This window comes from Excalfactoria chinensis, chromosome 1, assembly GCF_039878825.1.
Source record: "Excalfactoria chinensis isolate bCotChi1 chromosome 1, bCotChi1.hap2, whole genome shotgun sequence".
NCBI classification, from domain to species: Eukaryota; Metazoa; Chordata; class Aves; order Galliformes; family Phasianidae; genus Excalfactoria; species Excalfactoria chinensis.
Window position 1 is genome coordinate 161,294,913 of NC_092825.1, and position 14,567 is coordinate 161,309,479.

At 39.1% G+C, this 14,567-nt stretch overlaps 1 protein-coding gene across 20 annotated transcripts in view; it reads left to right on the plus strand.

Moving 5' to 3' along the window:
- The first annotated feature begins 7,831 nt into the window (after positions 1-7,831).
- SUPT20H (SPT20 homolog, SAGA complex component) overlaps positions 7,832-14,567 on the plus strand; it is a 31,963-nt gene continuing 25,227 nt past the window's right edge. For 17 of the 20 annotated variants that reach the window (XM_072361468.1, XM_072361469.1, XM_072361475.1 and 14 more), the window contains exons 1-5: positions 7,835-7,954; positions 10,473-10,570; positions 11,854-11,889; positions 12,939-12,997; positions 13,097-13,163. In XM_072361468.1, coding sequence (XP_072217569.1) covers positions 10,568-10,570; positions 11,854-11,889; positions 12,939-12,997; positions 13,097-13,163 — 165 coding nt within the window. In that variant the 5' untranslated portion in view covers positions 7,835-7,954; positions 10,473-10,567. Of the gene's footprint in view, positions 7,955-10,472; positions 10,571-11,853; positions 11,890-12,938; positions 12,998-13,096; positions 13,164-14,567 lie in introns of all 20 variants that reach the window. The other 3 variants (XM_072361465.1, XM_072361466.1, XM_072361460.1) reach the window with 2 other exon arrangements.

The following is a 14,567-nucleotide window of genomic DNA, read 5'->3' on the forward strand; positions in this document are numbered from 1 at the left end:
ACCATCATAGAAGGACACTAGGCTGATAAAGAAGGACTTGCCCTTGGCAAAGTCATGCTGGTTGTCTTGCATCATCTCCCTGTCTTCTTCCCAGTGTCTTAGCACAGCTTTCAGGAGGATCTGTTCCAGGATTCTCTGTGCCAGAATAGTTACATGGTCATTCTAATTAACCATTTGTGTAGAGTTGCCATGAGCACTGAGGCTCTCTTTTACATGAACAAGTATGAATTTTACCAAAAAGACAACATTAGAGAACAGAAGAAAATAACATTTTCAAAGTGATTGTGTGCTATATTATCTTCATTTATACTAAGACAAAGTAAGTGTTATAACCAGACTGGAAGTCAAACCAAAATGTTATTTCAAAGACCCTGCCTATTCTTTGGATTACAAATCATTACTATTGTAACCCATTCTTTCAAAACATCACTAAGAATCCAGCCCTTGGTCTCAAAAATGTTCTTTAAACCTGTCCCAGATCTTCTTTAAGTTTATGCTTTCATAATTGGGGTATAGAATGCAAACACAGAGCTAGAAATAAAGCTTCAACAACATTTATATAAAATTTTGGGGATATATAGGTTACAAAATATATTATTAATATCCTGTCATTGCAAAATCAGCCTATGTAGCTTCATATTAATGATAGATCTACTGAAGGAACCTATTTTGCTCATATTAAATATGAGAGATTATTTAACATTAACTAAATAATATGTATAACGTTATAAGTATCTAAAATGCAGAAATCACTGACAGGGTTTTCACTTCTGGAAACATCTTGTCAAGAGTTTTTGCTTGCTGATTTTTTAACTATCCACCTCAGCGGTACAGCCCTGACCTCTAGTGGGTTGAGTGAAACAGTTACTGCAGGCAGGATAACTTGTTAACTGGGTTTCATAATAATTTTAATTTAAAGCTAGAATATGTAGGAGTTCCAGCAAAGCCATACAAGCAGCCAAGGGCAATCTATTTTATTAAACAGATGAAAACTAAGCACAGGCCAACAGCAGCACTGTGTTTGCTTTATGGCAAAATCCATCTGATTGATGAAGTGTTTATGAGACTCAGCAGATGAATGTTGATGCCTGCTGGGAGCTCTGTTAAATAAAGCCCATTATTAGCCTCTTAGTTATCTGCATAGTTTGGTTGACTTACCTTTTATGCTTATCTTTTGACCAAGAGATATCCATCATTGTATTTCAAAAATAAAAATAAAAATAAAAATAAATAAGGAAACTGACAAGGCAGGTTTGGGATAACCAAATTGCAATCTTTGTATAATCTAAGCATACCTGATTGCTGAGAAGTGTCATCAACTATGACATTCAGTGAAAGCTGATGGCCCTTAACACTTCCATGATACACAGCAGATTGGGGATCTTTGATCTTTGGTTTCCTGCTATTTCTGTCCCACAGTGAAAATTAAATCCAGAGCTCCAAAACGACTGCTGCAATGATATTCAAGTGAAATATGGGAGACTTCCACATGAAGACTGCAGAAAATATGCAAGATACACTATTTTCATACATAAAGCCAAAGTAAGACACAAAGTGATAGGAATGAGGGCAGCCTCTTTGAAATTCTTTGTATCTGGACTTTCTTAACAGGATAGCCACACTTACTAAACTATGCTCCACCATCTACATCCTTTAGTCTCCATTACAGTAATGCTAACGAAAGCATCCATGCAGTTAATTCTCTTAGTCACCTATCCACATTGATGTAATGTTGCTCCGATTTATCATTAACTAAGCAGAAGTGAATCAGGCCAAACTAGACAGTGAAGAAGTGCATCGTGTATAAAAAAATAAAAAGACAAAAGACAAAAAAAACTCTTCCAAAGAGTTACTTACGTGCCACACTTGCACATCTGCATGTGATCAAAATCTAAATATGCAGATATGTTTTCCAGATTCTGACTACTTCAAGAGAAGACCAGAAAAGTGTTGCCAAAGCACTTCATCTAAAAAGTAGTTATGCAGGAATAGTACATTTCTCTTCTTATTTATTACAGAAGCAGTTCAATAAATAATGCACTTTTTAATCTTTGAAGGAAAACATTATCTTGATATCATTATTATCAAGTAATTATCTCAATATCCAGACTGTCTGTTCATGTATAGAACATGAACATATATATATAGAAGCATGTATATATACATATATTGATAAATGAAGAATAATTTGATTAAAAAATCAACTTTCTTCTACATTTTTTGACACTGACAACCTTGCATTCAGACACTGTAGCCTTAATTAGAGGATTTCATTTTATTCTCCCAGTGTAGTTTATCATGGCAACCTCACTGTTTAGTAAATCCAAGCTGACCACTGTGATCTCTCATGACATACTGTTACTGCCCCCTGAAATATTCAGCGTAAGAGGTGGTTTAAATGTATTCCTACTTTCATGTACTTGTATGCTACCATCTATTACATGAGGTTGGCATCACAGACTGAACCATTTGGCTGCATCTATGCTGCCCTGAGTTCTCAAAGTGCCCTCAATGCCAAACTCTGCATCTCTCCACAAGGCTCTTTCCACAGCACAAGCAAACTTAGTCTTACAGTGCACTGGCCCTGAATTACTTTGCAACATAACTTCTCAAGCACTGCACACCTCCACCACAGTGAGCAGCTTTTGGACATAGAAAGACAGCAATCCAAAAGCAAGCAAAGTGCTGCCAGGTAGCACATTTTGACCTAGAATTCAGACAGAATCCTGGAACTATGCACAGTTTGTCACAGCTTTGTCAGTCATAACTCTTTCTAGGTAAGCATGAAGCAGGAAAAAAGCTAACAAAGTGGCTTTTCTATATAAAACATAATCTGAACTGCATAGCTTCCTTACTCTGGCCCCAGTTAGCTCTGCCTACCTGCCTGCCTTCAAATAATTAGGAAGCTGATCTACTCTGACTGTTTTCTAAATCCCATTTTCCACTGCTTTCACCTTCCTTTTCTTAAAAAATAGTGAAAAGAAAATCAGGAAAATGTACATCCAAAATATACTCCTAGTAGCCTTCAGACTCTAACTCACCTTTCAAAGCTCATTATGTTTCAGATTTACCATTGGTCTGCTGTTAAACCTCCTTGCTTTATTTATTATCCTGAAAATAATGTTAGCTCGTGAATTCAGACTCTACTGTTCACCCTCCTGTGCACAGAAATCCCAGCAGGTCCTTATGTATTTCTTCAACAGAAAGTGTAGTGATAGAATGAGGTGTAATGGTTTTAAATTGAAAGAAGGTAGATTTAGATTTGATATTAAGAAATTCAGAGCGTGGACCTGTTGGTCCAGAGAAGCTGTGGATGCTCCATTCCTGGAGGCATTCAAGACTGGATAGGGTTTTGAGCAGCTTTGGCTAGTACGAGGTGTTCCTGCCCATGGTAGAAAGGTGGAACTATTTGATCTTTGAGGTCCCTTCCAGCTCAACCTATTCTGTGATTCTATGATTTCAACTCCTATCCAAGTTTGTTCTGTGTCCTCTGGGAGCCACCAAGTTCAAGTTAAGGGAAAGCAATGAAGAAGAGACAATAGATAGATATTCTGAAATGGGACTGTTTGTCTCCTGTTTCTGTGAGACACTGCTAGGAGTGAGACAGTCTTTTGCATAGGACAGTAAAGTATCAGAGATGCAAATAATTCAGGGCAAGAATAGAAAAGAGTGATGACATTGGAGAATTTGAAATGATTGGTATGATAACGGTTGCCTCCAAACGTCCCAATATATCTGCAGCATGAACATCCTATTCATCCTCCTAAAGCTCCATTGTCCTGCAACACAAAGTAGCCTAGCTTTAAGTAGCTTTACTGCAGCTGCCATCAAAAGAGCAAATTCAAAATAACACATGTAGTTGGAACTGACTGACGTCAGCTGCCATATTTTCTTCCAATAGAAATAATAAATAAATCTTCTATAGCCATCAAGTTTGAGATCCAACAAAAATGCTTAATTAATTGAGTGTAAGTCAAAACATTCTGAAAATCAGGGCTGTTTTGAAGGTGTTGTCTCTGGCTGAGCTTCTCAAAACTGAGGCAGCAGAGCTCTTGGAGAAAGAATGAGTCTGAGATGGAGACAACAATTTCAGGTGTCTACATGTGTTGATGTTCACATGGTCTGTGGAGCAGTCCAAGAACATGATTCAGCTGACAACCACAGACTAACTGAATACAAGAGTCTAGATATCTGTAATCAAACAACTAAAGCTTACTCACGATACCTTCATTAGAGTGAGTTGTACTGATTTCTAGATTTTACTGGGTATAAAAACCCTACATTCCTAGATACTTGATGTGTATTAATTTTATACTGCACTCCTATCAGTAGTCACTTCAAAACTTATTTCACATCATTTCATGTCTTCTTCACCTCTGCTGTCTGAAAACAAATATTTCTCTGTATTTTCATGAAGAAATAAAAAATGTTCAGATAAATTGAAAAGAAATTTAATAAAAAGGTTCATATATTTTTTTCCAATATAAAATTCTGTTTCAACAGTCAAATTACGAATATGTGCTAACAAAAAATAATAGATAATTGTACTTGGAAATGTGTAACTGATCTTAAAAATAAATAGAAACTGTGGGTCTTCAGCAGATCTGCAAATCATTCGAGACCTAAATATTGATGTATATACTCAGGATAGGAAATATTAGCCATGGAGATTTATGAGAGCTCACACAAAAAGTCAGTGACATAACTGATTTACAATTCAGGAGTTCATGGTTGTTTGCCCTAAGTTTAAGTCACATGCCCAAAGTCTAGCTGACTTGAATAAGAGTTTTCTACTCGTGAGCATGCTGTCATGTCTCTTTTCATCTGTACTCAAATGAGAGAGCCATACTTGAATCACTGTCTCAGCTCTGCCTCAGAGCACATAAATCTGTCTCAGATTGGTATGCCTGCATGTCATTTCATTTTGAAACAGCACAGGAAAATGAAAAACAGCTTTGCAATTTTTGTGCTGGGTCAAGAGCATCACCATGGCTACAGAAGTCTGAGACTCCATTCCCATGTATGCATCAAACACACTAAAGAAGCAAATCTGTTCGTAGGCAGATAAACATTATTAATGAAGGCATATTGTTGTTGTTATTGAGGAATAATCCAATTTAGACAGATGAATAATGAGACTGACTTCTCAGCTGCACAAACACGTTTAAAACTCTTGCTCTCCAGGAAAGAATCTGAAGTTGCATGTGCAGGAAAGTACTTTTCTGAGTAAATGGATGCATTGCAAATACTTCTTTTGAAGTTCACCCTCCACTACAGCCTTGCAGCAGCGCAGTCAGTCCCTATTCCTTCTGGGAGTTATAGCTATAGGACCAGATGATTTCAAAGCAAAATTCAGCCAAGAAGAAATACTATGAGAATTAGAAGTGTGGAGTGTCAAGTGTTAGGTGTCAAATGTCAGGTTGTGTCAGTACAACAGAACAAAACCCATTTTGCAGACCCAATGCAGAAAATCCATACCACACTACAGTAGAATGTGGGAAGAATAGACCTTAAAGGGAAGTCTGTTTAAATATGAGAGCTCAAATGCAACAATAACAAACCTGTTATTATCTTTCTGGATTCCAGAAGTCAATTTGTGTGATGGATCTACACTGCAGTCATTTATGTAACAAAGCAAATTGGCCTGTAGAAGCACAAAGCAGATTGAATTTAATCAGTTCATCTTTTCTGCTACACCAGACAGGATATTTGACTCAAACAGATGAAAGTCTGAGGTCTGAAAATGGGATGTTGCTGTAAGAAACTGGGAGATCAAGTTGTGGATGGACAACTCTCATTATGTTTGATGACAGAACTCAAGTTGCTGTGTGTACTAGAGGCTAGGAGTAACTGATGAGTTTGTAGAAGCTGCATTTGCTGAAGCCCATCTACAGACTCAAAGATGGACTGCTTTAACATGGACTATTAATTAAGAGCAAATAAGAATCAAAAGGAAGAAATGAATGGCCAGTTTCCACAGTGAACGAGTAGGGAACCACACAAATATGTGCTGTTCAACACATTGCTAGGAATGTTGGCAACAATTCTATAATATCAGATTATTTAGAGTAGTAAAGATGAACCCACTCTCAAAAGCAGCTGAGAATTAAAACAGCAGGTGAAATCCAACATAAATTGTCATTTTAAACCCCAACCTACAGAACCTGAATCTTAAGGGAATCTTGCCGTGGCTTTTCAGAAGCCGAAGATGTCACACATGAAAACTCTGGGAAATCTGGCTTTTAATTCCAGCTGCTGTCTATTAACTTCCAAAATTTTAACATGGGCCTTGTTAGTGCTAAGAAGCCAGCAATATAGTAAATGGTGGGATGCAGGTGTGAGAATACAGATGAATCAGTGCTAAAAGGGTTTATAGGAAATGTTTAATGTAAATGTAGAATGTTTGTTTTCCTCAAGGCCTTCCCTTTAAAGAGTGAAAACATCAAAGTGAAGCTAGAAGCAAATCTGAAAACAATATGTATGCATTTGAAATGACCCATCCAGGAATACAGTATTGGGTCTGTTCTCAGTTAAAGGGTTCCTGGGAAAAGTGACACAAAAACACATATTTTTTTTATAAAAAAGGGGCAAGAGAGCTGAATTTAAGCACACAAGGGATGCAGAAAAGCTATTTGAATTGTTATTATCCTCATTCCCTATTCTGAAGGAGAAAGAAAAAACATTATTTGGTAGCAAGAACTTTTGATGAAACTTAGTAAATCATAATACGACTCATAACACAATTTCTCAGGTAGCATCTGTTTGCGAATGCTCTGGATGTGTAGGAGAAATGGGAATCAATGAGTTTTAAAGGATGGCTTTTAAAATGACATGTGGTTCAAAAGAAGTAAGATGAATAAATCTGAAGACAGACTGAAGTAATTGAAAGGCAGTATAGATGGACTATCAACCCTCAGGACTGATTTTCCATTTTTCTCACAGAAAAGCAGATCGATTCTATACTTCCAGCTTTCTTTGAACACCTAGGTTCAAAATCTTTAGGCTTTTCAACATAGATTGTAGAGAGCACAGAGAGAACACAAAGCTAACTGGAATAAGCTAAATGAAATCAAGAAAATATGACTTGCTGTAAGGCATCTTACTCTATGATTTCCAGAAGAGGGAGTAATTGGGGAGAACAGGCTTCATCACAGAGCTAACCTGGAAAAGATTATTCAGAAGTTCATATTTCACGTTATCTCAGTCTGATATTCAGAATGGTTCAGAACGAAAGAGGATGGTGAGGATTTTCAGCTAGCACAACGAATGGCTAAATGACAAGGAAAGCAAGTCTGGTGCTTCAGCAGTAATCACTGAACTCAGCAAAAAGATTCTGAAATGTAAAACCTCTTAATAGAAACAAGCTTAACAAATGCCAGAAACATACAGCAGGATTTGTACTTACATCACCAAACCTTTTCCTCTCCCCAGATTATCACGGCAAATCCTGCAACATGGATCACAACATGGATAGAATCTCTCAAGGGACTCTTGCTAGATAATTACGATGCTCTAACATTAATACCACCGTACAACAGTTGTACATAGGGTCATTTATTCATATTTTTCTGGTAATATTCTCAAGTCCAGATGTAAACTAACTTGGAGACAGTGCTGAGCTTTGTCCTTGAAAGCAGTTGTTCACAAAGTACGTACTGCTGGTAAGTGATGGCATGATTAATGTGTGATTGCGAAGGGAGAGACTGCGTTTATGCCGTGTACCAAAAGGCATAACACTATCTGCCATAACTTGACACTGCGCTGTACTGCATCTCGTTCCCTCCCACTCCCGAGCCCCGTCGTCGCCATGGTGACTGTGCCCGCCCCTTCCGACAGCGAAAGGAAGTGGCGGGGCGGAAGTGGCTGTGGTTGCCGCCGTGGGTAGAGAAGGGGGCGAATGAGCGGGCGGCGGGGGTCGCAGTGCGGGGGGCAGAGCCCCGTGGGAGGCCGGCAGGTAATGGAGTGCTGCCCTGCGGGGCTCTCTGCGCCGGGAGGGAGGTGGCTGAGGTGGGAAGCGGTGTCTCGGCGGCCCCCTGCGCCCTGGCGGGAGGGAAGGGGCGGGACGGGGCGGTGCCGGGATAGGGTGGGCCGCGGGAGCGGAGGGCTCGGCCTGGCAGCTGGGCTTGGCCTGGCTCTTGCGGTGTTTACCTCCGCCCGCCCTCGCAATTAGGCCCTTTTCTCCGGAGTGGGCAGCCTATGTGGACTGCTCCTTGCCCACCACTTGCCAGCAGCTGGTGTGAGGCTGTGAGACGTTCCCTGTATGTTTTCTATGGAAGTTGGTAACACGTTGGAATTGCTGAGCAAGGCTGTGTGTGGTAGCTGACAGATGCTTGATGACGTCCGGGAAGACGTTCATCCAGAACAATATGTTCACAGAATTCATAAAATGGTTTGGGTTGGAAGGGACCTTTAAGATCATCTAGTTTCAACCCCCTGCTATAAACAGGGACAGCTGCCTTACTTGGTCTTGTTGAACTTCATGAGGTTGGCATGGGCCTGCTTCTCAGGTCTGTCTAGGTACCTCTGAATGGTATCCCTTCCCTCTAGTGTGTCAGCTGCACCACTCACCTTGGTGTGGTCCACAAACTTGCTGAGGTTATGCTTGATCCCACTGTCCGTGTTGCTTACAAACATGTTAAATAGCACTTATCCCAGCACCAGTCTCTGAGTAACACCACTTGTCACCAATCACCCCCTGGATATTGAACTGTTGAACTACCTGAATGCAACCGTCCAGCCAGTTCCTTATCCAGTACGTGGTCTATCCATTAAATCCATTTTTCTCCAGTTTGGTGACGAGGGTGTCATGCAGGACGGTGTCAGACACTTCGCACATGTCCATGTAGATGACATCAGTTGCTCTTCCTTTATCTACTGACTCTGTAACTCCATCATGGAAGGCCACCAGGTTTGTCAGGCATGATTTACCCTTGGTGAAGCCATATTGATTACCACCAATCACCTCATTTTTATTTACCATATTCCTTAGTAGGGACTTAGGAGGATCTCCTCCATGATCTTGCCAGGCACAGAGGTGAGACTGACTGACCTTTAGATCCCTGGATGATATTCTGTTCCTTCTGAAAATCGAGGTTATGTTTCCCCTTTTCCAATCAGTGGGAACTTCACTGGACTCCCACGGTCTGTATATGATGGATAGTTGTTTGGCATCTCCATCTGCTTGGTCCCTGAGAAGCTGTGGATGGGTCTTATTGGGTTCCATAGACTTCTGTACCTTCAGGTTCTTTAGATGGTCACAAACCTGATCTCCACTTACAGCAGTCAGATATTCCTTCTCCCAGTTCTCACCTTTGCTTTCTGAAGCTTGGATGGTGTGACTAAAGCACTTGCCAGTAAAGGCTGACGCAAAGAAGCCATCGAGCACCTCAGCTTCCTTGGTATGTGACCAGGTTGTGATCAGGTATCCTTTTTTCTTTCAGAAGGGGCTCGCATCTTCCCTGACTTTCTTTTTATCACTGATATACCTGTAGAATTTCTTCTTGATCCCCTTTATGTGCCTGGCTAGATGCAATTATATATATATTTTAGCTTTCTTAATCTGGTTATCCTGTGAGATAACCTATTCCTGCTTCCGCTTCCTGTAGACTTTCTTTTTGTGCAGAAGTAATTCCAGGATTATCTCGTTGAGCCACAGAAGCCTCTGGGCAAATTCTTACCCACCTTCCTCTTCCTCAAGATAAACTGCTTCTGAGCTTGGAGGAAATGGACCACGGCCATTTTTGTGGTCCTCCTCTGAACCTGCTCCAACAGCTCAATGTCCTTCTTGTGTTGGGGGCCCCAGACCTGGACACAGTTCTCCAGGTGGGGTCTATTCTCTACTGGTATAAAGTAGAGGAGTAGAATCGCCTCTCTCAACCTGCAGTCACACTTCCCTTGATGCAACCCAGGATATGGTTGGCCTTCCTCAGGCCATTCCCTGCCCAATTTGTATCTGTGCTTGGGATTGCCCTAACTCAGGTGCAGGGCTTTTGCACTTGGCCTTGTTAAACTTTATGAGATAAAACAAAAACATAATAGGGTATGCTAAATATTCTGACTAGTTGTAATTAAATATATGAGCCTTTTGTGTTTCTCTAGTTTTGGTGGTTGGGGTGCCTATGATAGAAAACTGTACCTTGCTGTTTAATTTCAATTGTATAGTTATTATTACTTCTATTTTGTACAAGGAATATGTGTGAAGTCATTAGAATATGAAATGCTCAGTGATGTAGAACACCAGTCCCTGAAGGTGTTCAAGGCCAGGTCGGATGTGGTCTGGGTCCCTGGGCAGCTTGAACGAATGCTTGATTTAGTGATTGGCATCCCTGCCTGGGGCTGGGGGGTTGATATAGTTGATCTTAGAGGTCCCTTCCAAACTAAGCCATGCTGTGTTATAAAACTTTGTATCTGAACAGAGTTCTTATTTAGCTGTGTAGTGATATTTATCTTTTTTTTTCTCCCTGATCTTTCAGTACCCCAGGTGTGACCATAAAATATGATTCTTTGCCTGCTGCACCAAACTTCTTAACTACTTATCTCACAACTTGGTCACTTGGCTTCAACTATAATGGTAAGTTGTAATAATATATTAAGATAATTTATTTTCCGATCTTTTCACTGGAGTCTGCTAGCTCTGGCTGATGAGGATTAAGTGATTGATGTTTGATTTCCTTTGGAAGACACCTCTAGGATCATCTAGTTCAATCATATACCTACCAAATACATACACCTACATATTGCCTGCTAAACCATGTCCCTAAGTACCACATCTACATGCTTCTTGAACACCTCCAGGGACAGTGACACAGCCACTTACCTGGGTAGCCTGTTCCTGTGCCTCTTTCAAAGAAGAGAATGTAGTTTGAACCTTGCTGGTGTAACTTAAGGCAATTCCTTCCTGTCCTATTGCTTCTACCTGAGAGAAGAGGCTGACCTCCACCACATTACTACCTCTTTTCAGGTAGTAGAGAGCGATAAGGTCTCCCTTGGGCCTCCTCCAGTCTGAGTAGTCCCAGTTCCCTCAGCTACTCCCTGTAATACTCGTGCTCCAGATCCTTCATAGCTTTGATGCACTTCACTGGACACATGCAAGGTTCTCAGTGACTTCCTTGTAGTGAGGGGCTTGAAACTGAACACAGTATTCGAGGTGCAGCCTCATCAGAGCTGAGTAACAGGGAAACCATCATTGCCCTGCTCCTGCTGGCAACAGTTTCTTACACAAGCCAGGATGTTGTTGGCCTTCTTGGCCACCTGGGTACACTGGTAGTTCATGCAAGCACTGACCAACGCTCCCAGATTCTTCCATACTTAACAGTGTGTCATAAGAAACTTCCCATATTTTTTTGTGTACAGAAATAATGTTCTGAGTGCAGGACCTATGTTCCCTTTTTGTAGAAGAATTACCATTCTTTGTCATTAGTATCTGAATGTTAAATGTTTTCTACGTGGGCTGTGCTGTTCAGGAAGACTTTGGCTTAATATTGAGTTAGAAGCCAACTTAAAGGAGTACAGAGTTTCTGCTCTTTGTCTGTGATTGTTTTTATTAATATTTGTAATTACCTTTCTGAGGCATAATTTCTATTTCCACTTTTAACTCTAACTGCCTTTCATTGTTCTTCGTGATGTAGTCAGAACTTCACAAATGTAGACACTGGGTAAGTGGTATTAATTGTTGTTAATGTAGTTACTTGAGGTTTCATTTACCAAGTTTGGTGGGGGGCCAAAGAATCTTTGATACCATATTCTATTAATTCATATCAGTAGTAATTGTGGTTTTTTTATGGCGGCTTTTATGTACAAAGTTGTTCATACAATTAACATGCTTTCTAAAAAAGTGTCTTTATACCCTTGCAGCAGCAAGCTTTAGAGCAGGCATTGGATCGTGCAGAGGTAAGCAATAATTACTTGCTGGAGCACAGTATATTGGAATCACACTTAAAATATAATAAATGCAATTGTGGAAGGTAGTGTGGGAAGACAGAGGATGTGTTTATGTAAGTGTGTGTCTATAAATAATGACCCTTACATCTAGCAGTGGATTTGCAATATTCTACAATTGCTAGACCAGCTATCTGTCTCTTATTCGTTGTACTAAGAACATCATCTAATGCAATGATTATAGACGTTGCAACAGTTTAGTTTTTCCTCTTTTAAGAGCAACAGATCTGTGAGCAGTGGAATAAAAAGTTTTAAGATGATGATTGTGGATAGCAGAAATATATGACAAATTTGTGTTTAACAGTAGCCCAGTTGGAATGAAAGGATAAGTACTCTTATATTCACATTATTTCATGTTGGTGTAATGGTTTCTTACAGTAGTGCTCACGGCAATAGGTTTCCCCATAGAAACACATTTTTATTGAAATACTGTTAATCTAAACTGTTTGGAGAAATACTTTGGAGAAAAATTTAAGCATTTGGGTAGAGTTTGTTAGAATACTAGTGGCATTTAATGGGATTGTTGTTTAATCCTTATCCTTTTCTAATTAAAATCTAACATAAATGCAAGAGACCAGGGTACGATTACATTTCTGTAAGTTGGCTATGTTGGAGAATGCATGATTTATAAACATTGTTGGGCCAGGATGCATGAAATAGATTATCTGAGATAGTTATCTTCAGTATGTTGCTGTGTTAACTTAAGCAAATATTTATTACTGTAATTGTAAAACATGTATGTAAAATTAAGTCTTGTGTGCAACTCACACCATAGCTGTGTAATGCTGTACTTCACTGCTAAAATGAGTTGGCTCCTTGTTGATGAATATAGCACATAGTAGATAACTTTTAGTGCATTTTTAACCATTTTTTTCAGTTAGTTTCTTACTTTATACATAGAACAAAGCCCATTAATGACTAAAATCACTTGTTAACTAGAGTTCTATGTAGGATATATGCTATGTAGTATATATATTATTTTATGTATTTTTCTCTTCCAGTACATCATTGAAAGTGCTCGTCAGAGACCTCCCAAAAGAAAATATTTATCCAGTGGAAGGTAGTGAAAGTTTCAGACTTAATATCTTTTAAATAGCATTTACGTGATTTCGTTTTGGTTACATTTTAAGGTGTTGTTCTTTTTTTCTTTTTATTTCAGAAAATCTGTATTTCAAAAACTCTATGATTTATATATAGAAGAATGTGAAAAAGAGCCCGAGATAAAGGTAAGTGAAAATTTCTCAGCAGATTTCCATTTCTGTCTGAACTGGCAAGTTCAGAATAGAAGTTCAGAGGGGCAAGAAAAGCAGTTATAATAATGATAAAATCAATTTTTGTGCAACAGTGATGTATTGTGTATAAGACTAGGATATTAAAGTTAGCATTTGAATTATAGCCAAGAATGGGGAAGTAACAAACATAGCATAGAGCCACTGTCTAAGTCTTGTTAGGCAGGAGTATTCAGTATTAGTGTGCTTGGGGTGTTTTCAGGGTGACAAGGGTGCCACTTTTCTGCAGGTGATGTCAGAGAGGGCTGGGAGTATTAGCTGATGTTTCTGCAGTATGACTTGGTTGTTTTATGTCTGAGTTCTTGCATTATACTCTGATGAACATTTGAGAAATTGAATCCACCTCAATCCACTTCTTAAACGTTAAAATGTTTCCATGCATCTGAGCCTAATGTCAGTTCAAAGCTAGCACCTGCAATTGCCAGCTCAAAGGAGAAAGCGGATTCTGTGGTTACAGACATTTTCATCTTAGTGAGAGGTAACTGCCTGCTTATTGAAATTTCTGTACTTAAATGCCAGTTTACTCCAATGACTTGGAGAGGTTTTGTATTTTAAAATGTGCTTAGCATTCATCTGAAGAAGTTTAGCTCATATAGATGAATCACAGAATCATAGAATTACTCAGGTTGGAAAAGACCTTGAAGATCATCAAGTCCAACCACAGCCTAACCAGTAGCCCATTCCAGTACCTAACCACCCTATACTTATGAAGTGCCAGGAAACTTCCTAGGTGTGTTTGTCTTCTACTTTTTCCTTTGAGTCTTTTCTCATATCCCTCATATCCGCGGAGCTGTAATTGGTTAACGATTACTGAATAGAAAATGAAAACTGAAAGGTAAACCTAATGTCTTTCCCTGAATTAATTTAAGTCAAAGTAAAGCGATTAACTCAATTTAATTACTTCTATAATTGAATTAATATTGTATATGTTGCTTACAAGATGTTTGAAGGGAATTGTCCTCCTGTAAAAATAAATCTTCTATGCACGGACAGATTTCTGGGGTAGAAAAAAAAAAGGTGACTTGTTTATTTAGAATTATTTTGTGATTATTGGTTAGTTTAAATTAATTTGTGCATATACTTTTTATGAAATAATGTCCACAGTAGCATCATCCTTTTTCTTAAGCTCATGAAAACAAAAGGTTGAACTAGACGTGTTTTGTTTTTAATTTTACATATATAACTTTTGCGTAAATCATTTTCTTGTTAAAACTATCTCTTGCATATTCTGATCTTATTTTAGTCTTAGGTAATTCACATATTCCTTTCTATCTTCCTAATGCCATTTTACAACTAAATATGAAAGCACTGATATAGAGGGTGGGTTTCAGGTTCTTTTTG